A 25,566-nucleotide genomic window follows, 5' to 3' on the forward strand; every position below is an offset into this window, starting at 1 on the left:
GTCTTGTTTGTGCCATGAATTTGGCAAAATCTCATCTCTCTTTGGCTTCAGTACTCTTCTCCTGTTTACTACAGGAACACAATAGCATCAACTTCCCTTATGCAGTTTTGTTAAAAATTGGAACAAGACTATCCTCCATTTAGGGTGTGACAACACTATATAAATATGAAATATTTTTAATATAGTTATTTCATACCCTTAGATTCCTCCCCCTGCATTTTGAACCAAGTTTTTATTCAGAATGATTCTATAATAAATGCTGCCTGCACATTTCTGCCAGTGACAGTAAGAACTGCCTCACATGTTCTTATGAAAACTATCTTTATTCTGTAGGTTTTTTATGATCTTCCACAGGAAAATTTTCCTTCAAAAGCTGCACCAAATTTCTCCAACAAAGGGAAATGGGTATCAGCTAGTGATACCTTATGAGATATTGTCAAGTGATAGCCATTAAATGAATTGGCAGGAATATTTAAAAAAAATAATTTGAGCTGCAATATTTGTCTGCCTATCTTGATGATGGATGTCAAATTAAATACACTATTGAAATTTTGGTTTCCCATTAGCATTAGCTGAGATTCATTCCTCTAACTTTTTGCATTTTGTCAAGGTTGCTGTGCTTGATCTGCGTTGAGCGCACAGTGAAGAGCCTGTGTGATTACTTTGCCACATGGCCAAGTGGCACATCAGTTCAAGATGAGCTGAGAGTAAAAATACAAAACTATCTACCCATAGCTTGGAATTAGTAGGGGTTCATATGTCCTGGCCTTGGCTTACTTTACATTTTAAAGGGAAAGGGGAAAAGGTGATGGGAAGTATCAACTTAAACATTTCAAACCCGTAAATCCACCTGAACCACGCTAAAAAAATTATTTAGGTTCAGCCTTTAAGCTCAGGTTGTGCTGACAATGCACACTATGTGTTCTGTAACATAATACAGTAATTTTATGTATGAGCACCCAAAATAGTAGAATCTAAAATGAAGAAAAGCCACAAAAGGCCACAAGGCAGAATGGACAAATCAAATATTGCAACTATCAGATACATGAGTAAACACTACACTACTATGTCTCTGTTCAATGTTTTTATTCAAGTTCAAATCACCAGGACCAGATGGATTATACCCCAAGATTCTGAAGGAACTGGCAGATGTGATCTCAGTACCACTCAACTATATCTTTCAAAGACCCTGGAGCACTGGGGAACTACCAGAGTACTGGGAAAGAGCTGATGTAGTTCCTATCTTCAAAAAGGAGAAAAAAATAGATCCAGGAAACTACAGACCTATCAGCCTGACCTCAATAGCTGGGAAGATTCTGGAAAAGATAATCAAGCAACGAATCAGTGAACACCTAGAGTCAAACAAAGTCATTACCAAAAGCCAACATGGGTTTGTCAAAAACATCATGCAGAAAAATATTATTGCATTCTTTGATCAGATGACAAAATTAGTGGACCAGAGGAATGCTGTGGATATAATTTACTTGGCCTTCAATAAGGCATTTGATAAAGTAGACCACAACCTACTACTTAATAAGATAGAAAAATGTGAGTTAGACAGCATCATCACCAGATGTATTCATAGCTGGCTGACCGGCCATACTGAGTGTATGGTCCTCAATGGAACTGCATCTACATGGAGGGAAGTGTGCAGTGGGGTGCCCCAGGGTTCTGTTCTGGGCCCAGTGCTCTTCAACATCTTCATCAATGATTTGTATGAGTGGATAGATGGGGAACTCATCAAATTTGCAGATGACACCAAGCTGGCAGAAATAGCCAACACTCCATAAGATAGGCTTAAGATACAGGAGGATCTTGACAGACTTGAACAGTGGGCGCTATCTAATAAAATGAAATTCAGTGGTGAAAAAAGTAAGGTTGTACAATTAGGCAAGAAAAACCAAATGCACGGGTACTGTCTAAGTGGTAGCTTGTTCAATAGTAGTAACTGTGAGAGGGATCTCGGAGTCCTAGTGGACAATCACTTAAATTTGAGCCAGCAGTGTGCTGCAGCTGCCAAAAAAACCAACACAATGCTAGGCTGCATTAACAGAGGGATAGAATCATTGTCAAGTGAAGTGCTAATACCACTTTTTAATGCCTTGGTAAGGCCACACTTGGAATACTGCATCCAGTTTTGATCACCACAATGTAAAAAAGATGTTGAGACTTTAGAAAGAGTTCAGAGAAGAGCAACAAAGATGATTTAGGGGACTGAAGGCTAAAACATAAAGAATGGTTGCTGGAATTGGGTATGTCTAGTTTAATGAAGAGAAGGACTAGGGGTGACATGATAGCAGTGTTCCAATATCTCAGAGGTTGCCACAAAGAACAGGAATTCAAGCTATTCTCCAAAGCACCTGAAGGCAAGACAAGAAGCAATGGATGGAAACTAATCAAAGAGGGAAGCAACCTAGAACTAAGGAGAAATTTCCTGACAGAACAATTAATCAGTGGAACAACTGGAAATGTTTAAGAAGAGACTGGACAACCATTTGTCTGAAATGATATAGGGTTTCCTGTCTGAGTAGGGGGTTAGACTAGAAGACCTCCAAGGTCCCTTCCAACTCTATGGTTATTAGGATGAAGGATTCAATGTATTTCTTTTAAATGTCCTTCCTTTCAGAGGTTTCTTTCATTCCATTTAACAAGTTCTTGATCTGGTTTCCCAAATGGCAAACTGGGATGGCAATCAGCCACTCCATGTTTATGTGCTTGAGCGAAACCTTACCAGCTGCTATCAGTACTGATAGCCTTCATACTTCCTCAGCCCCATCACTTGTAATTTTTTACTGGCTGCTTTGAAGAAAAATATATATTTTAATAGGTCTTCTTTCTTTGGCAATTGTATTGCCAAAGTTTTACAATTCATTCTCCTACTGTGATTTTATTACAGAACTGTCTTGATGCAGAATGTGTGCTTTATTAATTAGCTTTGGTCCATTAAAGTTTCCTTAGGTATATTACTCATTTTCTGCTGTTTAACCTCATCATTTCTCATTTCATTTCCGATCTCTGAGATACCTTGCTCCAGTTCAACCTTTCATCATAAAATGAATAATCTGGCTACCTCTCTTATTTCATCTCAACAATGGCAGGAGACAAAGATTCATATAGCTTTAGAGCCCCACTGTGCCCATTGATACCCTGGATATATGTATAGAGAAAATGGGTTGAACAAAAGAACGCTACAGCAGGGAGAACAAATAGGCCAAGCATACTTTAAATAGAGCAGGCTAGCAAGGAACTGTAATGTGATCGGATTTATGTTGCCATAGCCACATGCAGTATTACAAATATAATGAAAACAAACACTTCCCTGATGAGCAGACCAAACTGAATTTCATTGCACAGGGCAGGAATAAAGGCTTTCCAACCTCTAACAGTGAGATTAAAGGTTAAAGGGAGGCAAGACTCTCGTCCTTTTTTGTCCAATTGAACTAATTTGGGTCTCGCTCGCTTGTGCGCCATCTGTGATTTGTTTATTTGAATGGGGTTTAATACAGTCTAATTATATCTCTTCTGAAGTGGGTCGAGAGATCTGCTATGAATAGATGCCGTCTATTAAAAAAAAAACACCACCTTAATGGACTGTTGGCAGAAAATGGACGTGTTGCTCATGTAGGGCTCTTGAACAGCTGTTATCACCTATGCAATAATAAATAACCAATAAATAACCAAAGGATCAGTATCTGATCAGGTCTGGATCAGATTGGATTGAACTGGAACTTATCTACTTAATGGCCTGAAAACCATTCCTAAACTCCTTAATTAAATTCAGTATTGTTGTTTATAGGGATGCGGTGGCTCAGTGGGTTAGGACGCTGAGCTTGTCGATCAGAAGGTCGGCAGTTTGGCGGTTCAAATCTCGAGTGCCATGTAACAGAGTGAGCGCCTGTTACTCATCCCAGCTTCTGCCAACCTAGCAGTTCGAAAGCACGTAAAAATGCAAGTAGAAAAATAGGGACCACTACAGTGGGAAGGTAACAGCGTTCCGTGCGCCTTTGGCGTCTAGTCATGCCGGCCACATGACCACGGAGACGTCCTTGGACAAGCGCTGGCTCTTCAGCTTTGAAACGGAGATGAGCACCGGCCCCTAGACTTGGAAACGACTAGCACGCATGTGCGGGGGAACCTTGTTGTTTATAACAGTGTTTGAGAACCTTGTCATCTTACAGATGTGCACATAGCCCTCCAGAATTCTCTGCAATGCCACATATCTCGAATTGGCCAACAATGATTGCTAATATTTCCCCTTATCATATTATCCTATCCTTTCCCTGAGGAATGCAGGATGATCTGTATGGATCCTCTACCTTTTTACATCACAATATTTCTATAAAGTAAGTTAGGCTGAAAGAATCACATTCCCAATTTCCATCACGGCTGAGTTGGGTTTTCTTCCTGTGTAAGCACTCACTTTCTGATTTCTTTTGAGATGCAGATATAACAGATTGGATCTTTTATATGAAAAGCATAATTTGTACCCTTTATATGAACTAGATGTGTAGGGTTTTTTTCTCTATATATAGCCCTGTCACAAAACATATGCCATGCATAGAAAAATAACAAAAAGCCAACAGTACTTTGAGACAACTATGACTCTGTAGTGTGAAAAAAATTTTTTGTAGCCCTTTCTTAGGTTGCATCAAAGGAAAAAAAGTAAAACCAGGGAGTTTCTTCTTTTCACCAGTTTTTTTCTGGATTAATATTACAGCATTCTTTCAATATGGGAAGCCCACTTGCAGAGAAACATTAGGAAATTTTAAAAATGTACGGTAATCTATTGTTTTAAATATGCTTTCTTATTTCCCATTAATCAAATATTTTCCTGTGCAGTTCTTCTCTGCCATCAACTTTGTAAGCAAATTCTTGGCCTACAAACTTTAGTAAATATTCAGACCTGATAACTGATTCTAAAAGATAATTAACCTAGAATTGTGCGTATATCTACTTTCACCTGTAGCTTTTATATTTATACAATTCATCAGAAAGCAGCAGGAAGAAAATACTTGGGGACACTTCCTAAGATTAATAATTTGTCAGGGAATTACGCAGCAAGTGTCCAAATGAAGTCGGAGATGCTGAGACGAACTTGTAGTTTTATATAAATAAATATGTTTTACAACTATATACACAGCAAACTAGATAGTCAGGTAAAGAGGAACATCATGAGCCTTGGTGGAGCAGTGGGCTAATGCCTCCTTAAGTAACACCAGCTGCCTGCAATTAGTGCAGGTTCGCATCCCACCAGACTCAAGGTTGACTCAGCCTTCCATCCTTCCGAGGTAGGTAAAATGAGGACCCAGATTGTTGGGGTCAATTAAGCTGACTTTGTAATAATGCCGCTTGGGGGGGGTGTATGAAAGCCCTAATAAGCAGGCATATACATAGAATGAAGGCTACTGCTAAGCTTGTAAGCCGCCCTGAGTCTTCAGAGAAGGCCGGGATATACGTAAATGGAATTAAAATAAAAAATAAAAATAAAAAATAAATCACAGTGCACGTAGGGGACACAGAAGAAAGAGGCAGGAAAACATGGAACCTCCCTCTCCACACCCACAGCAACCAATCACAGCACAGATTTCCTCATGCAGGAGCCAGTCCTCTCCAACCAATCAACTATAACTGTATGTTTTGGCTCACTGCACAATCCCACTGCTCCAGATATTAAATTTAAATATCTTACCATAATTATCACTGAAAAAAACAGCAAACAAGGAGATATGAGAGGCTTTATTTATTTATTTTTTTACATTTGTATCATTTGAAATAATCTGCTTGTGTTGTATAATGAGAAAAAAGCAAAATGTACATTGGATTTGTCTACTGGTTTTGTATCCTCAAGATGTTGCAGATATTTTGGATTGATGCCCATGAAATCTAGTCACAATGGCTAGCAGTAAGGGATGGTGAGAATATAGTCTATAATATCTATCTGGGTTGGTGGCCAAATGACCTCTTGGTAGCAGATTTTGTGAAGCTTTATCCAGAAACACTCGAAAAAGGTTGATTCTCAGTTTCATTAAATACTAAGGATGAACTGCAGGGCAATTCAGATATGTTTTTCACAGTATTCCATGACTTTTTTTTGTTGGGAACTACATTGGATAGGCAATTGTATTATAACTAAGTGGTATATAGTTGAGTACTGTAATTTGAAAAAAGGTTCTTTGTGGGGTTTATCTGATTTTCCTTTTGTACTGTTTCTAATCCAAGATTTTTTGGTTATCAAGCTATAGTGTGTCTTCATCTCATCTGTTTCAGAGGTTCAACAACTGTTTCCGCCCTAATGCTATGATCTTCTGTACATGAGGATCATTTTTGTAGAACCATCAGAATTTGAGGTGGGTAGTAGTCATCAAAGCACAATACTTGCTGCAAGCCAATGCTTTCTCCACTTGGACAGCATAGAAACAATCAGCAAGATAAAATTTACTTGGAAACATTACTAGCCATCAAAACAAACCTCTGTTGAGTCTCATTCTTTTACAAATGAAGGCATGTCCCAGAATAACGTTAGCAAGTCCAATCTGGGTTGGTCACCGGAACCAAAGATTTTATCTTCTGAGTTATTGGACCCATGCTGGAGCCCATCTTCAGGAAACTTCTCTCTCACACACACTCTGCTAGAGAGAAGTTCCCTGAAGGTGGGCTCCATCACGAGTCCAAAACCTTGAAAGAGAAAACCTCTGGTCCCAGTGACCAACCCAGATTGGACACTGTCTCATTCTTTGTTTACAATAATGATAAAATGTAGAGAACTGGTTTTATTAGGTAGGTAGGTAGTTAGGTACTGTAAGGTGATAGATTGATCGACTGATTGATCTATCAATAGATAGATATTATAGTCTCAGCAATCAGTTTGTGGGAAAATGCAAGTTTATGTTATCAAAACCTCAGAAGCATAAGTGGTCTGAAGTGACAATTTTATGCAGTAATGGTCAGGGTAAAATTGGCTATTTGTTTTTTCTTCAAGGCTTCAAAGTATTCTTCAATAATGTAGCACAGAATACTCTTTTTTTTAAAAAAAAAGTGGGATGTTTTAATAAGAGATTTGGGTAAGAAATGTGTATGTTTTTGCAAAAAAAGGCAATATAGCGGATTCTGTAGATCATTTTCTATTCTTCAAAATATTTCCTAATGGTTAATAAATGATTCTAGTGATCACAAGAGGAGAAATACATGATAATATCTGTTCTGGATCTAAGTGTGTATTTCTCTCTTAGTGCACATTGTATCATAGGTCAGTACAACAATTTTTTTCCTCCTTCTCCTCAGAGGGAAAAAGAAAACCAATAAGAAGTGCCAAGTAATAGACAAGCACGAATTGTAGCTTTTAATATTCCTACATGGATGTTCCAGGTAAGACTACACCTCTTGAGAGGATCTATATTTATAACAACCACTCTGATAGGCTGTGCAGGCAGGTGTTAATGTGACAAAGTATTGGTTTTTATCATGGCCCAAATACCTTAACCCAAAATGGAAGACAGCAGAACAGCGATTCATTATTCATATCAACTACTGTGAAGGGCCAGAAGTCCTGCCAGGGGACAATCGGGGAATAGACTTATACAGTATATGATGCTCTGGATGCCACCCAACAGGTCTTTTGAACTTCTGATTTCCTTTATGGAATGGAGGCCCTTTTCATCTTAGAAATCTTTTGTGCAATGACCAGGAAAAGTATTTGGGACTTTAAATAAGCATCTGGCAACAAATCAAGCTGTCAGTGACTTGGAAATGCCAGTGGTATTTCAGATTCCCATTTGTTCCCTCTTGGTTTCTGGTTTCATACATGTAAGTAGTGATTATGTGGCCTCTTACCAAAATAAGAGGAGATAAAAATCACATAATCACGTTTGAAAGGCTACCCTGACTAGTATATGGAGAAATTATATGCCAAACATTAGGAATTATATGTTCAATAGATGGAATCACAGTTCTAAATACAGTCCAGAAGGCCACCAAATGTAATTCTTCCTGCAAGGTAGGGCCATCCACATAACATTCACCATCTGTTTTGTACTATATGAACAGCATGCAGCGTATTTTAAAACTCACACAACGCTACAGTATTTTGTGCACATTTCCATCAACTTCTAAGAAACTCTGCACAACAAACGTATAGCAAAGTCCACCTCCTTGATCAAATCCTTTTATTTAGTTTTCAATAAGTGTACCTTTTTATTTATTCTCCAAGAAAAAAACAAACTTCAACAATTCATTGATGACACAAGATTTTATAATATCCTTTGCAAATGTTGATAATATGCAAAGAAAATAACTGTTCTAACAGATGGTTCTGAGTTTACATTGATGTATTTTGTGATTGCTGGGTAGTGTATGAATCTGCAATCTTACACATCCTTTGGGGTATTGTTTGCACACTCTTCCTTGCATGAAGAGACACAAGATCTTTATCCCTTCAGTATTTGCGCCATGTTTCTTTTTCATACCTGGAAACTTTACTCTCCTACCCAGTGGTGGGATTCAGCCAGTTCGCACCAGTTTGGCAGAGCCGGTAGCTATTTTTTTGTTATTCAGGCCCAGAATTGACTTCCGGAAGCAGCATCCACACAGAGAACTGGTTGTTCACATATTTGAATCCCACCACTGCTCTTACACAGCACAAAATCAATACACAAAAAGTGACTCAATTATTTTTTGTTTCTTTCTTCAAAGGCAGAACCTGTTTACTGTTGGAATTTTCTGAACTCTTCGTTTCCAGAAAACAATATATCTAATAGAGTATAAAAGAGAATATACGTAGTTCGGAACTGAACTGTGAAGTCTTTGATGCTTTCTGAGCTTGGTTGTTTGCTTAAGATGTTTCATTACCCAAAGTTAGGTAACATCATCATTGTGAGAGAGTGTGACGTTTGCTCTCTGTTTATATCCTGTAACTTGCTCTGCTAGTTTTGGTGGGGTTAACTTACTTATATTCAGTTTAACAATGCAGAATGGAAAAGGGAAGAGATGGGAAACACATTACCGAAACAGTTGGAAGGAGGAAACATATGGACTAATACATTAACAAGATCCTGATTTCCAGTTCTTTCTGCTGCATACTGTTGCACTAGCATTTGCTTGTAATTCTTTCAGTAATTATGTAAAAAAACCCAAATCAGTACCATTTCTTTATTGCTGGGCTGAGAGTTAAAGTAAATATAATAGTAAATGCATTCAAATTCACCCCAACCAACTTGAATTAGCTGGGAGGGGTTGATTATTGGTAGAATCAGGACAAACTCCAAAAAAGCAATTAAGCTTTAAATAATATAGTGAAGCTAAAGATAATCCCTCTGCTGATTGTAGTATTTGCATTTCAAGAAAATCCAGTCAACATTTGTGGAAGATTTCCTCCTCAAGCAGACCTGGTTGCAGAAGAGGCACTTTCTAAAGAAAGAATTTCTAGAGAATTGCATTTGAAAAGGAAGCAGATCGACATGTTTGGGTTGCAAATCTAAATGGCAACTAGACCACAGCAAAGAAATTTAAAACAGCAGCACCAACAACTCTTTGTTGTCCTGTAATGGTCAACTGCATTTTTGCAACCTGAATATGTTAGCTCTAATTAACTTCTGTTTCCTATTACTTATTTCTGATGCATTTTTAACACTGTACACATATGATATAAAAATAAATCAAATTAAGCCCATCCTGATCCATAGCTCAATTGCTAATACTAGTCAGCTGCCTCCGTAAACCTCATAATTCAAACAAAATTATGGCTATCTTGTGTCCTGTTTCATCTTTGGTATAGAAAAAAGATCCTTTATATCTGAAGTATAGTTGCCAGTCTGAGACAACAAACTTGTTGCATCTAAGTAAAATCTGCTTCAAGCTGAGCTCTCCTACTCTTTCCAATCTAGCTGCCAGCTTCAGTGTCTCCACTGAAGCCTGCAGTAAGCCACAATGATGCCAAAATGATGATACATGAGTGATGATGCTATCATGCAAATGTTATTATAATCTCAATATTTTAGGACTGACACAGGTATATAAGGTACAGGATTGGCATGATTAATCTTCACCCACTTGTATGAGCAGTGGTGGTGCAGTGGTTAGAATGCAGTATTGCAGGCTAATTCTGCTGACTGCCAGCAGTTCGATTCTCACTGGCTCAAGGTTGATTCAGCCTTCCATCCTTCCTGAGGTCCAAAGAGGTATATAAGGCTAAGTGCTATTGCTATTACCCCCTCTCCTTCCATGGAAGACCATTATAGTTTCCTGCTTTAATGGCTAAACCCAAATCAATGCAGCCAGGTGAAGCCACCTACGAAGACTCTGCCCCTTTAGGATTTATGCAAAAGAGAAATTTCAGCAGAAGTGATATACTATGCAAACACCACCTACTGGAACTTTCTACTGTACTTAGAAATGATCTTTCTTGGCAGATGGCCATCCTCCTGGTCTAAAATAGCTGTCACGCTCCCTTCTCTTGAACTTGGTCTACTAGTCTTCATCTGCACATGCAGCAGCTGAAGATTAATGTTGAGTATTAATGCTTATGATGAATAAATCACCTGCATTTAAAAACACCCCGTCCATATAGCACATTTGCTGACTGTACCAACCACTGCACCAACCTTTCTTGGAAGAGGCAGCTGTACTAGGGCTTTTTATCTCACAGAAAGCAACATTCAAACATGGAAAGCTGGTCTTCAGTCTGACAGTCCACCTGTAGTATACAGTATGTAGCATGACTGCATTACATACATTTGCAGTAAAAAGAATATGACATAATGTTCTCTGTGACCTTAGAATGCACATGAAGAACTCACTCCTTTGAATTCTCTTCTGGCTATCTTGTTTTTGGCAAAGATGCAGGAGTAATATGTCATTAGGATGTTTTTACAATTTTCACTCTAGTTTACAACTTTGATATTATTTTATAGTCTGTCAGAAGAGTACAAATCAAGTTCTATCTTGTATAGCTGTAGAAATCACCAAGGGTCCCCTTGATGCTGCCAGATAGCTAGATATAATTTTTATTGACATTATTATTTCATGGGAAGAAAGACCATGGCTAAAGGCAGGTAACTGCTGCCACCCAAAAATCGCATCCTTGTTAAATTGAAGTATACTCAACCTTTACATGGCAGGATTACTTCAGGTTGAATGTATTGATTAGGCATTAGGAGGTATTAAAAGGCAATTGGCCCATTCCTATTGACATACTTCTCTTGAGAGGATTGCGTGGATGTCCTACAACAGCAGGCAGGAGCTCAGCACAAAGTGCTGATAGGTGCACTACTATAGCTCTATATGGCCATTCCAGCATAGTCATACCTTTAGCAGACTTGTCAGATAACCAACATTGTGTGGCAGCTATTTTTATATCCTATGCTAAAAATGGCCTATTTTCTCTACTTCTTCCTTCTGGCTAATCTGCATCAATGATTTTCTTTGCTGAACCGCTCATGCAGTAACTTCTATTTCCCCAGTTTATGGGGGGAGCCATAAACACAGATATAAGAAAGGAGCCTGATTTCCCTCAGCGAGCCAGTACTGCATTTCACAAGGAAGAAGGAGAATGTAGAATGTAGGAAAATAAAATGCATCCTGATATTGAGATACCACTAAGCCTCTAGCCTTGCTTTAAATGCTTTGCCATTCATCTACTTCTCACTACCTACTTTGAAGCAGGGAAAAGCTGCGGTGGGCAGGGCATTGATGCACTATTGTTAGACAAGTGGGCAGGATTTAGACTTGGTAGGTAAAGAGGATTTTATATGCTTATTTTCCATTTTGAGGAGGTATAAAGCTCTTCAAGGCTAGGAACTTGAGTATCTATGGGACCACCATCTCCAGCTGAATTCCACCTGGGCTGTTAGAACATGTAGGGAGGGTCTCCTGGTTGACCCACACTTGGGGAGCTGAAATTAAGATGCTGCTTTTTTGTAGCACTGCTGATGCTAGGAAATGAGCTTTTTAGTAGATTTTGGGAAGTCATTATAAACAAAGCTGTTTCAAAAGGCTTTTCAGGAGCATTGCCTTTTATTTTCTCTCTCTCATGCTTTTGTTTTTGCTTTGTAGTCTGTATTTTATGTTGCTGTAATTCTTCTGTTGTTGTTTCTACTGTGACATTGTTGAGTGTCCCTAAACTGAGGCAGGATTTAAATCAAAAAATTAATCAGCTGAACTGTCTTTGCTCACCTCTCTCCTTGCATACAAAATATTGATAGGAAAATATGCCTTTATTATGTGCTACACAATTTTAGCAGTGAGGTTGGGGGCTACATGTGGTCTTCAGGTCATAAGGTGGACTATCTTGCTGATGAGTCTCTGTTGGATATTGTGTAGAGTCTGTAGACCACTCTGAAAACAGACTATTGGTTCTCTCTGTCTTCTACAATTCCTTTCTAAACTGAATATTTTTGAATGTAAGAGAGGAAAAACTATATCATCTGTTCTGCTGGAATGATGTCTAAGCAGCCTTTGGTACTGTGAAACAATAAGCTAGAGTAAGATAAGTAAGCTGAGGCTTTGATTACCAATAAAAGTAATTCAATATGTACTGTTTGAAAGGGACTTGCCATATTTAGTACTTCCTCTTTGGAAATCACCTATGTATAAGAACTACCACTTTCACATCCATCTTACTTAGACCCAATTTAATGGTGCAATGAGTAAACAGACCTCTTAGAACAGGGAAAATATTCTGATGGTGGTGTGACATTTGTTATTGTTGAACAAAAATATGTCAAAGGAACACACCAGGAAAGAAGGGCCCAACTACATCATATGAGCAGGATAAATACATTCATATAGGGCTCAAACTGAGATTATTTGCATTAATAATTCTGCATGGAGCAGATGGATTAGTTAGTGACTTGATTCTCTACAATGGAACTTTTTATATAGCACTGTTTCCACTCGATTCTTTTTTTCTTTCTGAGGAATAATCCTCAAGATAAATTGAGTTTGAAAGAGAAGTCAGTCTCTTGCTGCTAATAAACTATATTCTAGTACAGTATGACATTTGCACACCAGAAAGCCTCAGATTTTAAAGGCTTTCCACTTAAAGGATCTGCAAAGTAGCAAGACCACTACTTATGTTCTGTTGATCTGTTGTTTTGCAGACACTACTTGGCTATGTGGGAAATTCATGGTGTGTATTTGTGTATGTGTTGATTATAAGAGAGAAGGACACCCACTGTGTCTACTAGAAAAACCATCAGAAGGGAGTCAGCACTAACAGGAGATTAAAAGTTGGGCTCAAAGCCCAAAGGGAAGGTCTAAGCAAGGATATAAAACCAAAGAACAATAGGTCTAGTGAGAAACTGTACCTAGAATGGCATTGGGGTCCTTAGAAAATGCCAAGTCAGGGTGTTGTGATCAAGTCAGGGTGTTGTGATTCAGGGTCAGCCTGTGGGTTCGGCAGTTGGGTCAGACGAATCAGAGGAGGAGGGGGGTGTTGAAGACCTTGCTGAGGGGGTTGAAGATCTTGCTGATGATAGCCCTCAGGCAGGCCCCTCCCACTTGGTCACCATGGAGACCCAGCTGTGTGAGCCTGACAGTGTGGATGAAGATGACCCACAGCTGGCCCTGTTCAAGGACGCCCGACGCAGGAGGCAGTCAAGTAGGAGTAAACAGAGGAAGGCTGTGGGGCTTCTCGGAAGGAGGCAGAGAGAGGCCACGCCCTGAACTCTTTATAAAGGGAATGTTTGGGGAGGGCTGGTTTGCTGAAAGCAACCGCTCAGATAGTGTTTCAAAGCTCCTGTATCTTGGTACGTGTCTTGTTTGTTTTTTGTAGTAATAAATTTGGCAGACGTCATTCCAGCCTCTTGCCGTTTATAAAGGGGTTGCCTTTTCTGCAGGGCCGGTAGCAGGCTGGTGCAGAACACAGGGCAGCTGGTCTGTGTCATAGGAAGCATTATGCTACGTAGAGAAAGCTATGTTCTCAAAGAAATCAAAGGCCTATATGCTTCTTCCAGTATTAAACTGAAAAAATATGAAAAAAGTAAATGAATAGGAGCAAAGTCAGTTCCCAATGAAAATCACTTTACTTGTCTAGACTGATTCTTTTTGTCCTGGTGTCTATTTCAGTTTGCTGTTTGAATTGGCAAAGTCAGCAGAATCTAGTGCCATCCCTGCACCCAGCTGATATAGCATGCAAACAACAGCCAACAGCTCAGCAATCCTGATACAGTCTGACTGGTTATTTTGGTTTTTCGGGGGGGGGGGGGAATGGGGTGTGTGTGTGTGTGTGTGTGTGTGTGTGTGTGTAGAGAAGCAAACTTAATAAAACATGCAAGTTCATTTTAAGTTCATTTTTCATTGTTCATTTTTCCAAGATTGTAAGGAATTTTCTCTCTATCCTTATTGCAATTGTGCATGGAAGGTAGTTAGGAAGAGTAAAACAGGAAGAAAGTTTTTCATCACACTTCATAGGGATTTAAATTAAGCTTTCCCCACTTCCAAGCACGCCAGATCTCTTAAAAAAGAAGAAATCTTTTTGTTGCTTTATATTCCGATAAAAGTTTAAAGTAAAAAGTTTGGAAAGTAGGGAAAATGTGGGGTGAGAGAACATAAAAATTATGATACAGTCTTGCTGTTACCCCACAGTAAAAGTACATCCTGATTTTTTACAAAATAAATCTGGAATGATATTGTATCTTCCATGAATATTCAGTTATTGTTTTCTTAATAATAAAACCATAAACATAGGAAAACCCATTTTGGTGTCCATAAACAGGTAAGTGGTAGTATACAGCAGATGTTTCCCTTTACAATGTGGGCACACAACCTTCCTGACAAATACTTGGGCTTCCCTGCCAGTTTATTCTAACAGCAGTACCGTGACGCAGGACAGAATGAGAGATGAAACAGCCCTAGCTGCATTCTCCAGGCAGTTTCCCCTTTTCCCTGCACTGAGCCTGAGAGGTGAGGGAGGGCACTTTGTCAAAGACAGGGAGGGACTCTGTTTTCACTTCCTCATTCACCCTGTTCAAGCTCTAGAGAGAATTGCTCATCTTATAGGGTGTCTGTACTGTTTATCACAAACAACAAGAAGCTGAACCTGGAACGTAAGGATGTTGACCTGTTTGCCATCTCTCTTATCTTTCTTTCTGTGGCCCGTGGTACTTTGAAAAGGAGCTGCAACAACTCTGGTGGATGGGCATAGTGGAGATGGAAGACAGAAGGAGGATGAGCTTCCGGCACGTTCATGGCCAAGCAGAAGAGGAGCTCCAGAATTTAGAGTAAGAAAAGGAGTTATGATTACAGTGGGTTATAATTTGAGGGTCCTTCATTCTTGGGGAGAGGGGTAGCTTACGAAAGCTGACATTATCCAGTTGGCCTTTCCTGGGGATCCCTCCCCTATCTTTTTTCCTTTCAAGACTGGGGTCTTGAAAGATAGTAAAGAAAATCAGCTTGTTCTTTTCCTTCTTCTTCTTTAAACTGGGCAGATACTTAGAATCACAGACTCATAGAATTAACTGGTTTCCATATTAGAAAAACAAGTCCTTAAAGAATGCAGAAGGAAGGGAGAAAATGCTTAGGGAAATGACAGAGATTGTGCTGAGCAAGAGAAGAGGTTTGCTAGAGGAACATTTATTTAACTGGGAAAGCCTTTTTGTTGATGTCATAAAACAAGATGCAATGCTCAGTTACTGAAACAGTGGTGGGTCACTGATGGATGGAGCGGGGTTGGGTTTTTTTTGTTTTTTTTTAATGACCTGAGAGCTTCTGTGGGCAAAAATCACATTTGTGGCCTATGGAGTCAATCCCAATTCTTTTCCTGATTGTTCCTCTCCCTTCACTTTTTCAGGCAGTTGGGTTTAATGCTACGACAATTTATGACAGTGTGTATACTACAGGGGTTATGTATTTTCCGACAAAGGCTGGAGGGGAAATAAGTTGCCAATTTTCTGCAGTTGTGAGTGGAAAAGTTAATTAAACTTCAAATAAGGGGTTTGAGGGTCATTCATAAAGGCCTGGGGACTGCCTACTGTTGCTGTAATGGAATACCAATAATGCCATTCTGTTTTTTTAAAAAGGTGTTAAAGCTGCAACTTAAAAGAGAGGGAGTACTTCATAATAGCAAGACATCCTTATGTCAGTAGTAATGTCGTAGTATTAGCCAATAGGAGCCCCCATCATGCACTGACTGCATGGTTCTGCTTTTTTCAGAATAATATGATATTCTCATGGTATTACTGAAGAATGGGGTTTCTCCTAGATAAGGAAAATCTGTTAAATCCAGCAACCGAATAGTATCAGCAAAATGTTCTTGAAAGTCAAATATGATGATTTTGCCATTAATTTGCCCCCACCCATTTTCCAAATGATGGTTTAAAGATGCAGAATATTAAGCAATCTTTTTCTAGACTTGCATTCATACTGCTTAAGTTAGAACTGCAGCCATCAGTTCTCCAAAGCTGTGTGCATGCATCTATGCACACATGTGTGTGGAGTTTTGCCAATGTGGATGCCTAGAAGCAAATATAGTGCACGTCTGCTACATAACCATTTGTGATTTTGGATAAACAAAAAACAAAAGTAGAGGGAAACGTATCTACAACCACAACTGGGATCAGAATTTCCATTGCTAAACAAGGCAGTTGTTAAGTGAGTCATGCCCAATTATATGACTTGTTTGCCATGGTCGTTCAGTGAATCTGGCTTCCTCCATTGAGTTTGCTTGTCAGAAGCTGGCTGGGAAGGTCACGACTGGTGATCACAGGACCTGGGATGCTACAACCACCATAAATACATGCCAGCTGCCAAGCAGCTGAATTTTGATCATATGTTCATGGGGACGCTGTGACAGTTGTAAATGCGAGGACCAGTTGTAACTCACTTTTTTCAGTGCTGTTATAAATTAGAATTAGAATTTATTAAATTTATATGCCGCCCTTCTCCCTAAGGACTCAGGGCGGCTCACAACAATAAAAAGTTAAAAAACATAAAATACAAAATTTAAAAAAGAATTAAATTATAAATGTAATAAATACATAACAATTAACCCAATAAAATCTAATTTAAAACTATAGTCAGTCTAGGCCTGATTGTTGGAACAGCCATGTCTTCAGGTCACGGCAGAAGGACCGAAGGTCAGGGGCCGTCTGCAACTCCGGAGGCAACTCATTCCAGAGGGTCAGCGCGCCCACAGAGAAGGCTCTCCCCCTGGGGGTCACCAGCCGGCATTGCTTAGCCGACGGAACCCTGAGGAGGCCGACTCTGTGGGAGCGAACCGGGCGATGGGAGATTGACAATGGCAGCAGGTGGTCTCGCAAGTACCCTGGGCGTAAGCCATGTAGGGCTTTAAAGGTAATTACCAGCACCTTGAATCGCACCCAGAGGGCAACCGGAAGCCAATGCAGCTCACGCAGGAGTAGTGTAACATGGGAGTATTGAGAAACTCCCATAAGCACCCGCGCGGCCGCATTCTGCACCAGCTGAAGCCTCCGGGTGCACTTCAAGGGCAGCCCCATGTAGAGAGCATTGCAGTAATCCAGGCGAGAAGTGACAAGGGCGTGGGTGACCGTGCATAGGGCATCTTTTAGACAGTCACTAAAAGAAAGATGATAAATCGAGGCTACATGTAGTTGTAGTGTTAGCAGTAATGCAAGTTAAATTTAAATAGACTAAGTAAAAGTCAAACAAGTGTTGCACTAGTTAATTACTGTGTTTCCCCAAAAGTAAGACCCAGTCTTACTTTCTTTTGGGCTCTGAAGTAAGGTTTTACTTTCAGGGAGGGCATACTTTTTGCTGGTACCAGCACTGGTAGGCCACAAGTGCACGGGGGTTGGGCGATGCCTGTGCATGGAGTGGAGAAGCAACACGGTGGCAAGAGTGTGTTGGTGGACCATTTGCTTCCCTCCGCCTGCCAGACACCTGCCAAAGCTGCGCAGGGTAAGGTTGCCGGGCCTGCCCCCACCCAGATGCCCTCGCCTCCCCCAAGCCTTTTTTTTTTTACTAACCTGCCTTTCAGTTGCATAGTGTTTCTCCGTTCACTTGTCGGCCTTCGCCACGTGTTTGTGGGACTACCAATAAAAAAAAAGTTCAATCAAACTTTCTAACTTCTTGAGATTGCACAAGAAGTTAGAAAATCTGACTGAAGTGTGTTTTTTTTTGACCCACAAACACGCGGCGATGGCTGAGAAGTGAACGGAGAAATGCAATGCAGCTGAAAGGCAGGTTAGTAAAAAAACATATGCTTGGGGGAGGTGCAGGCATCTGAGCGGGGGTGGTCGCAGCAACCTTACCCTGCATGGTGGCGGGAGGGTGGACGCGTGCCCTTCCCATGCCAAGCCAGCCCCTGCAGCCCCGGGTTGGTCATGCTGGGCAGCAGCGGGCAGGGCGCCGAGGTGGGGCCCACCAGGCTGACCAAAGTGGCAGGTGGAGTGCTGGAGGCTCAGTAAGAGTGGGTGGTGAAGCGGGCAGTCGGGCCATTGGCGAGTGCAATGTGTCTCGGCTGAAAGCGGCCTCGGAACAAGTGGGGCAGGTAAGGAAAGAAATCCTTGCTTCCCCCAGGAATTGCCTTTCCTTGCTTACCTGACTCCCAGCCCCGTGCCGTTTCTCCTTCACGATCTGCTGCCGCCACGTGCAGGGAAACAAAGGAAGATTTTTTTTGGGGGGGGGGAAAGGTCAATTAATCAATTCCAATTTCTCGCAAAAAAGATCTCGCGAAGTTGCACCCAATGCCACTGCCATGAGGCCGTGGAACAAGCTGGGCAGTGGTAAGGAACCAGTATACCGGTATTGTGGGTCAGATCCCCCTCCCCCCTTAGCTTTTCCTCATCACAGAGTTAGGCCGTCTGTGCATGCCCTTAAGTATGGCTTACTTTTGGGGGAGGGCTTATATTAGCCCCCCAAAAAAAATCTGACTAATCAACTGATTAAGTACTTTCCAAATTGCATGTAACACAAAATAAAGCATGTTTTGCTGTATGGAAAAATCCTAAAATTCATGGTCAGACGATCTCTTCATTGTTGTTGTTGTTGTTGTTGTTAGCTGCGAAGTCGTGTCCGACCTATCGCGACCCTATGGACAACATTCCTCCAGGCCTTCCTGTCCTCTACCATCTTCTGGAGTCCATTTAAGCTCACGCCTACTGCTTCAGTGACTCCATCCAGCCACCTCATTCTCTGTCGTCCCCTTCTTCTATTGCCCTCGATCTTTCCCAGCATTAGGCTCTTCTCCAGTGAGCCCTTCCTTCTCATTAGGTGGCCAAAGTATTTGAGTTTTAGCTTCAGGATCTGGCCTTCTAAAGAGCAGTCAGGATTGATCTCCTCTAGGACTGACCGGTTTGATCGCCTTGCAGTCCAAGGGACTCGCAGGAGTCTTCTCCAGCACCATAGTTCAAAGGCCTCAATTCTTTGGCGCTCAGCCTTTCTTATGGTCCAACTTTCACTGCCATACATTGCAACTGGGAAGACCATAGCCTTGACTATACGCACTTTTGTTGACAGGGTGATGTCTCTGCTTTTTAGTGTGCTGTCTAGATTTGCCATGGCTTTCCTCCCCAGGAGCAAGCGTCTTTTAATTTCTTGGCTACAGTCCCCATCTGCAGTGATCTTGGAGCCCAGGAAAATAAAATCTGTCACTACCTCCATTTCTTCCCCATCTATTTGCCAGGAATTGAGAGGGCCAGATGCCATGATCTTGGTTTTCTTAATGTTAAGTTTCAACCCAAGTTTTGCACTCTCCTTCTTCACCCGCAACAAGAGGCTCTTTAGTTCTTCTTCACTTTCTGCCATTAGAGTGGTATCATCTGCGTATCTTAGGTTGTTGATATTTCTTCCGGCAATCTTAATTCCAACTTTTGATTCATCTAGCCCTGCCTTTCTCATGATGTGCTCTGCGTATAAGTTAAATAGGCAGGGCAACAGTATACAGCCTTGCCGGACTCCTTTCCCAATTTTGAACCAATCAGTGGTTCCATGTCCAGTTCTCACTGTTGCTTCTTGACCCGCATATAGGTTTCTCAAGAGACAAATAAGATGGTCTGGTACTCCCATCTCTTTAAGAACTTGCCACAGTTTGTTATGATCCACACAATCAAAGGCTTTAGCATAGTCAATGAAGCAGAAGTAGATGTTTTTCTGGAACTCCCTAGCTTTCTCCATGATCCAGCGTATGTTGGCAATTTGATCTCTAGTTCCTCTGCCTCTTCGAAATCCTGCCTGTACTTCTGGTAGTTCTCGATCCACATACTGCTGAAGTCTAGCTTGTAGGATTTTAAGCATGACTTTACTAGCATGAGAAATGAGTGCAATGGTGCGATAGTTTGAACATTCTTTGGCACTGCCTTTCTTTGGAATTGGGATGTAAACTGATCTTTTCCAATCCTGTGGCCACTGTTGAGTTTTCCAAATTTGCTGGCAAATTGAGTGTAGCACTTTTACTGCACTGTCTTTTAAGATTTTGAATAGCTCAGCTGGAATACTGTCACCTCCACTAGCTTTGTTGTTGCTCAGCTTTTCTAAGGCCCACTTCACTTCACATTCTAGGATGTCTGGCTCGAGGTCAGTGACCACCTCATTGTGATTATCTGGGACGTTAAGCTCATTCTTGTATAGTTCTTCTGTGTAATTTTGCCACCTCTTCTTAATCTCTTCTGCCTCTGTTAGGTCCCTGCCATTTTGGTCCTTTATCATGCCCATTTTTGCATGAAACGTTCCCTTCATCTCTCCAATTTTCTTGAAAAGATCTCTGGTCCTCCCTATTCTATTGTTTTTTTCTATTTCTTTGCACTGTTCATTTAAGAAGGCATTCTTATCTCTTCTAGCTATTCTCTGGAATTCTGCATTCAATTGGGCATATCTATGTTTTTCTCCCTTGCCTTTCGCTTCCCTCCTTTCCTCAGCTATTTGCAAAGCTTCCTCAGACAGCCATTTTGCTTTCTTGCATTTCTTTTTCTTTGGGATGGTTTTGGTTGCTACCTGTTGTACAATGTCGCAAACCTCTGTCCATAGTTCTTCAGGCACTCTGTCTATCAGATCTAATTCCTTAAATCTATTTGTCACCTCTACTGTATATTCAACAGGGATATGATTTAATTCATACCTGAGTGGCCTAGTGCTTTTCCCTACTTTCTTCAGTTTAAGCCTAAACTTTGCAAGGAGAAGCTCATGGTCTGAGCCACAGTCAGCTCCTGGTCTTGTTTTTACTGCCTGTATAGAGCTTCTCCATCTTTGGCTGCAGAGCATATAGTCAATCTGATTTCTGTGTTGACCGTCTGGTGATGTCCATGTGTAGAGCCGTCTCTTGGGTTGTTGGAAAAGAGTGTTTGCTATGACCATCGTATTCTCTTGACAAAATTCTATCATCCTGTGCCCTGCTTCATTTTGTACTCCAAGGCCAAACTTGCCTGTTATTCCAGTTATCTTTTGGCTTCCTACTTTAGCATTCCAATCCCCCATGATGACAAGGACATCATTTTTTGGTGTTAGTTCTATAAGGTGCTGTAGAGCTTCATAGAACCGGTCAATTTCATCCTCTTCAGCACCGGTGGTTGGGGCATAGACTTGGACTACTGTGATATTGAATGGTTTGCCTTGGATTCGAACTGAGATCATTCTGTCATTTTGAGGATTGTATCCCAGTATTGCTTTTCCTACTCTTTTATTGACTATGAAGGCTACTCCATTTCTTCTGAGGGATTCTTGCCCGCAGTAGTATACCTGATGGTCATCTGAATTAAATTCACCCATTCCTGTCCATTTTAGTTCGCTGATACCTAAGATGTCGATGTTCAGTCTTGTCATCTCTTGTTTGACCACGTCCAGCTTTCCTTGATTCATGGATCTTACATTCCAGGTTCCTATGGAGAAAAAATCTTTACAGCATCGGACTTTCCTTTCACCACCAGACATATCCACAGCTGAGCGTCCTTTCGGCTTTGGCCCAGTCGCTTCATTCTTTCTGGCGCTACTAGTACTAGCCCTCTGCTCTTCCCCAGTAGCATATTGGACGCCTTCCGACCTGAGGGGCTCATCTTCCAGCGTCATATCGTTTTGCCTTTTGGTACTGTCCATAGGGTTTTCATGGCAAAGATACTGGAGTGGTTTGCCATTTCCTTCTCCAGTGGATCACGTTTTGTCAGAACTCTCGGCTATGACCTGTCCGTCTTGGGTGGCCCTGCACGGCATAGCTCATAGCTTCATTGAATTACGCAAGCCCCTTCGCCACGACAAGGCAGTAATCCATGAAGGGGGATCTCTTCATTAGTCCTGATCAAAAATATAAGCAATTTATTTCTTGCAAGACTAAACTCCAGTTTTCTTTGGAAAGTTAAGGGTCATAATGGTAGCTTTACAAACTGTGGAAATACAATAAAAGCTTCTTACTTAGAATAGACACTGTAAGAGCAACTCTCTCTCCAGGTGGAAATTTCTTCTTTAGAAATTTAGGCTAGGTTTAAAATTAAACTTATTTCTTATATATTTTCATTGTACAATAAGTGGTTATGAGCTTAAAGTGAAAATCCATGTTAATATTCAGACAGCACATAAGAGTCATTTTGTCCTTATTTGCTATGATAGATTAATATATAGTTATCTTTTGGAATTTGTCCCATTTGAAATACGTGGTTTTTTTTTTCTAATATTAGCCTAAGTGGCCAGTAGAAAAAAGTTTGGCCATTTTTATCGGTGTTCTTTTGAAATGATCTTGAGATAAAAAGACTCTGTGATAAAAGACCATCTCTAGCATTTCTTAGTCTCGCTGGATTCGCAGTGGTAAAAATCATGTTTGAATTGCTGAAGTTCTGTGAAGCTTGTGATGCTCATTTTCTCATTTCTAGGAATTGGGCTTCTGGGCTGTAATTGTCCTTTCATAGATCTTTCTTAGAGGAATAGTGAATTGACATTTTTGAAGCTTCCTCTTATGGAACCCATTCAGACAATTTTTTGCATGCAATCAGAAACACACTTACAACAGTGAAGACATGGATGTGTAAATGTGTTAGAGACTGTGCATGGCTCAAAGTCACCTAATCAGCTTTTGTGGCCGAGAGTGGGCTTGAACTTGGGTCAAATGCTAGTCCAATGTATTGATTCTTATTTAACATTTCCATTCTTTTTTACTATGTGCCTTTGCAGTCTCTATATATGTGAGTACATTGTATTGGATGTCAGATCATTGTTATATATGAAGTGTCTCAGCTCCATCTCCTCACTTTCAGGAAACTGATTATTTATTTGCTGGAGGGCATCTGCTTTTGTGGAAGACATTAGCAGATGGCTAATGACCTTGGTAAAATGCCTGCTGAGACTAGCCTTTCACAATCCAGATAGTTCTTGTTTAGTAATTGCCTGATTTAGCAACTGTTACAGTTACAACAGTAATGAAAAAGTAAGCTTACAACCAATTCTTGCATTTACAACCTTTGCAGGTCTGTAATGCAAAGCAAAGCTGAGGTAAGATCAGAAGCAGTCATTATCTCACTTAGCAATTGTAGTCATTAAACAAGGCTATCTTTGTATAAATACAATGCAGACTGTGGTTATCCACAGCATTTAAAGAGGTTCTTTGAAATGAACCTTAGTACATGCAAGACAATGTTATTGAAAGCATTGAGGCAGCTAGCTCATCCTGAAGGCTCCTCACAAGTTCTTTGAGAGCTTTCCCAGATGTAACTGAGCATCCATAAAGAACATTCCTGGTGAGTCCATTGGGGAGCTGCAGTGGCTGGATATGCAGATGATCTGAAAAAAACTTGAAAGCAATCATGAGAAGCCTTATAAAAGAATGCTCTTGAATGTTTTCCACAAAAGTAGAATAAATTCCATCTTCTTGGCTTCAGTGACATAAGTGTAGAACAGCACAGATTTCTTGAGAAGGGCCTAGCTGTTTTGCCCAGCTGCTTTCAGAGGAGAAATGAGATGTCAGATGAGGAATTTTTTAAAGAAATCTCAGTAACTTTCCAGTAAAGCAGGAATGAGAATTGATCTTTCAGTTGTCACCCATGGCTTGAATTTTATTTGTCTGTTCTGTGCTAATTCTAAAGTGTCCAAGCTCCAGATATATTTAATATTAATTTATTAAATGCCTTGGAGAAGGCAAGACACCAATCCTTTGCTCTCAGTGAAATATGAATAAATTTAATAAATGAAAGTAAATTTATCAATATATACATTATTAATATAAAATTAATTAAATTAAAAACTGGGAAATTTTTGTCCTTTACTAGTTTATTTATTTATTAAAGATAATTTATATGTCAGCCCACTCACTCTCAGTGACTCTGGGTGGCTTACAAAAATTAAAAACCCAATATACAAACAGTGAAATCAATCCTCCACCTCCCTGGAGACAACAATCAATCAGATAAGCAACTGATGAGTAACATGTGACCTAGTCTGCATATTAGTACAAAATGTGTTCAAAATGGTCACCAATTTGAAAAGAAAGCTAAAAGGTACATCGAAATGTGAAAAAACTCTCTGGTTCCAATTTTTAAACTAATTGTTGATCCAGGAGACCCCCTTATCTTTTTATTCCACCGCAGCTGCGCTAGGTCAATGGCCAAGGACTTTTTTTAAAAAAAACCAACCATTCAGGATCATTCTTGTCTTCATTGACACTCTCCAAAAAAGACTACATTAAGGAGACAAGACTTACCTTCACAGGAGTAATGATGGTTCCTTATTTGCAAGGTTTGTTTTTCCAAATAGCATTAGCCATTCCTTAAATACTCCAATACTGAAATGCATACAAGAAGTTAATTTAGAATAATTAACTCAATTGATCTGACAAAAACTTACATGATTCTACCGAGAAGTGAGTAGAAGTGAGACAGATTCTCTGAATGCTTATAAAGTGATACTGAATTAGTGGTCTTCACCTTCAATTTGCTAACATTCAAACATATATTGTGTCTCTCTAAGGAAGCCATACACATTATCAGCAGTCATTGCACATGCCCTCATATTTGCTAAATATTTGGCTGAAGTACCTTTACAATAAGTCTGTTTTCCTGTATGAAGGCCACTTGTCTATTCAATTATTTAAAACAGACACTATCTCATGGCTTGCATGACAAGAATGATTGAAATCAACATACTTGGTTGTCTGGTTAAACTTATATATTCATAGCCTTAAAAAGCTCATGAGCAAATCAGATCTGTCAAATGCAAAACTTGTTGTTAGAAGATTAATGTATTTTCAAATGATGGGGTTGTAGAGCTCTAAGAGGCATGCAAATTTGTTCTGCAAGGGAAGCAGAATCAATGCAGACATGAATATGAGGTGAAAATGCCAGCTCAGTGGGATAAAACATATATTCTTACATACTGCATTACATGTGAAGTGGCAGGGAGACAGGTATTAACTAATCCTGCTGGCAACTAAAGCAATAGACTAATGGGCTAGGGACACCACAAAGCACTATTTCATAAGTTAGTTTCAAAAGTACTTGGAAAGAAAGTAAATAATAAGAATGAGTCATGAATGATCTTAGTAATAGATTCAAAGACAGCTATAATTAAAATGTGCAATCAATCCTCTTTATCATAATTGTCAACTTTGCTTTCCCTTTTCTTTATACCTATTAAGCTACACATCAGCATTAATATATGAAGTTTGGCTCTTTTCTCTCATATAAC

General features: G+C 40.1%; 1 protein-coding gene across 1 annotated transcript in view; it reads left to right on the forward strand.

Annotated features, from left to right (window-relative positions):
- The first annotated feature begins 7,281 nt into the window (after nt 1-7,281).
- The window catches only part of DAPP1 (dual adaptor of phosphotyrosine and 3-phosphoinositides 1), a 50,130-nt gene continuing 31,845 nt past the window's right edge, over nt 7,282-25,566 (forward strand). Inside the window, exons 1-2 of the mRNA XM_081332769.1 lie at nt 7,282-7,365; nt 15,106-15,212. Coding sequence (XP_081188895.1) covers nt 7,357-7,365; nt 15,106-15,212 — 116 coding nt within the window. The 5' untranslated portion in view covers nt 7,282-7,356. The remainder of the gene's footprint in view (nt 7,366-15,105; nt 15,213-25,566) is intronic.

The sequence above is a fragment of the Vipera berus genome (genome assembly GCF_964194415.1).
Source record: "Vipera berus genome assembly, chromosome: 7".
In the NCBI taxonomy this organism is placed as follows: Eukaryota; Metazoa; Chordata; class Lepidosauria; order Squamata; family Viperidae; genus Vipera; species Vipera berus.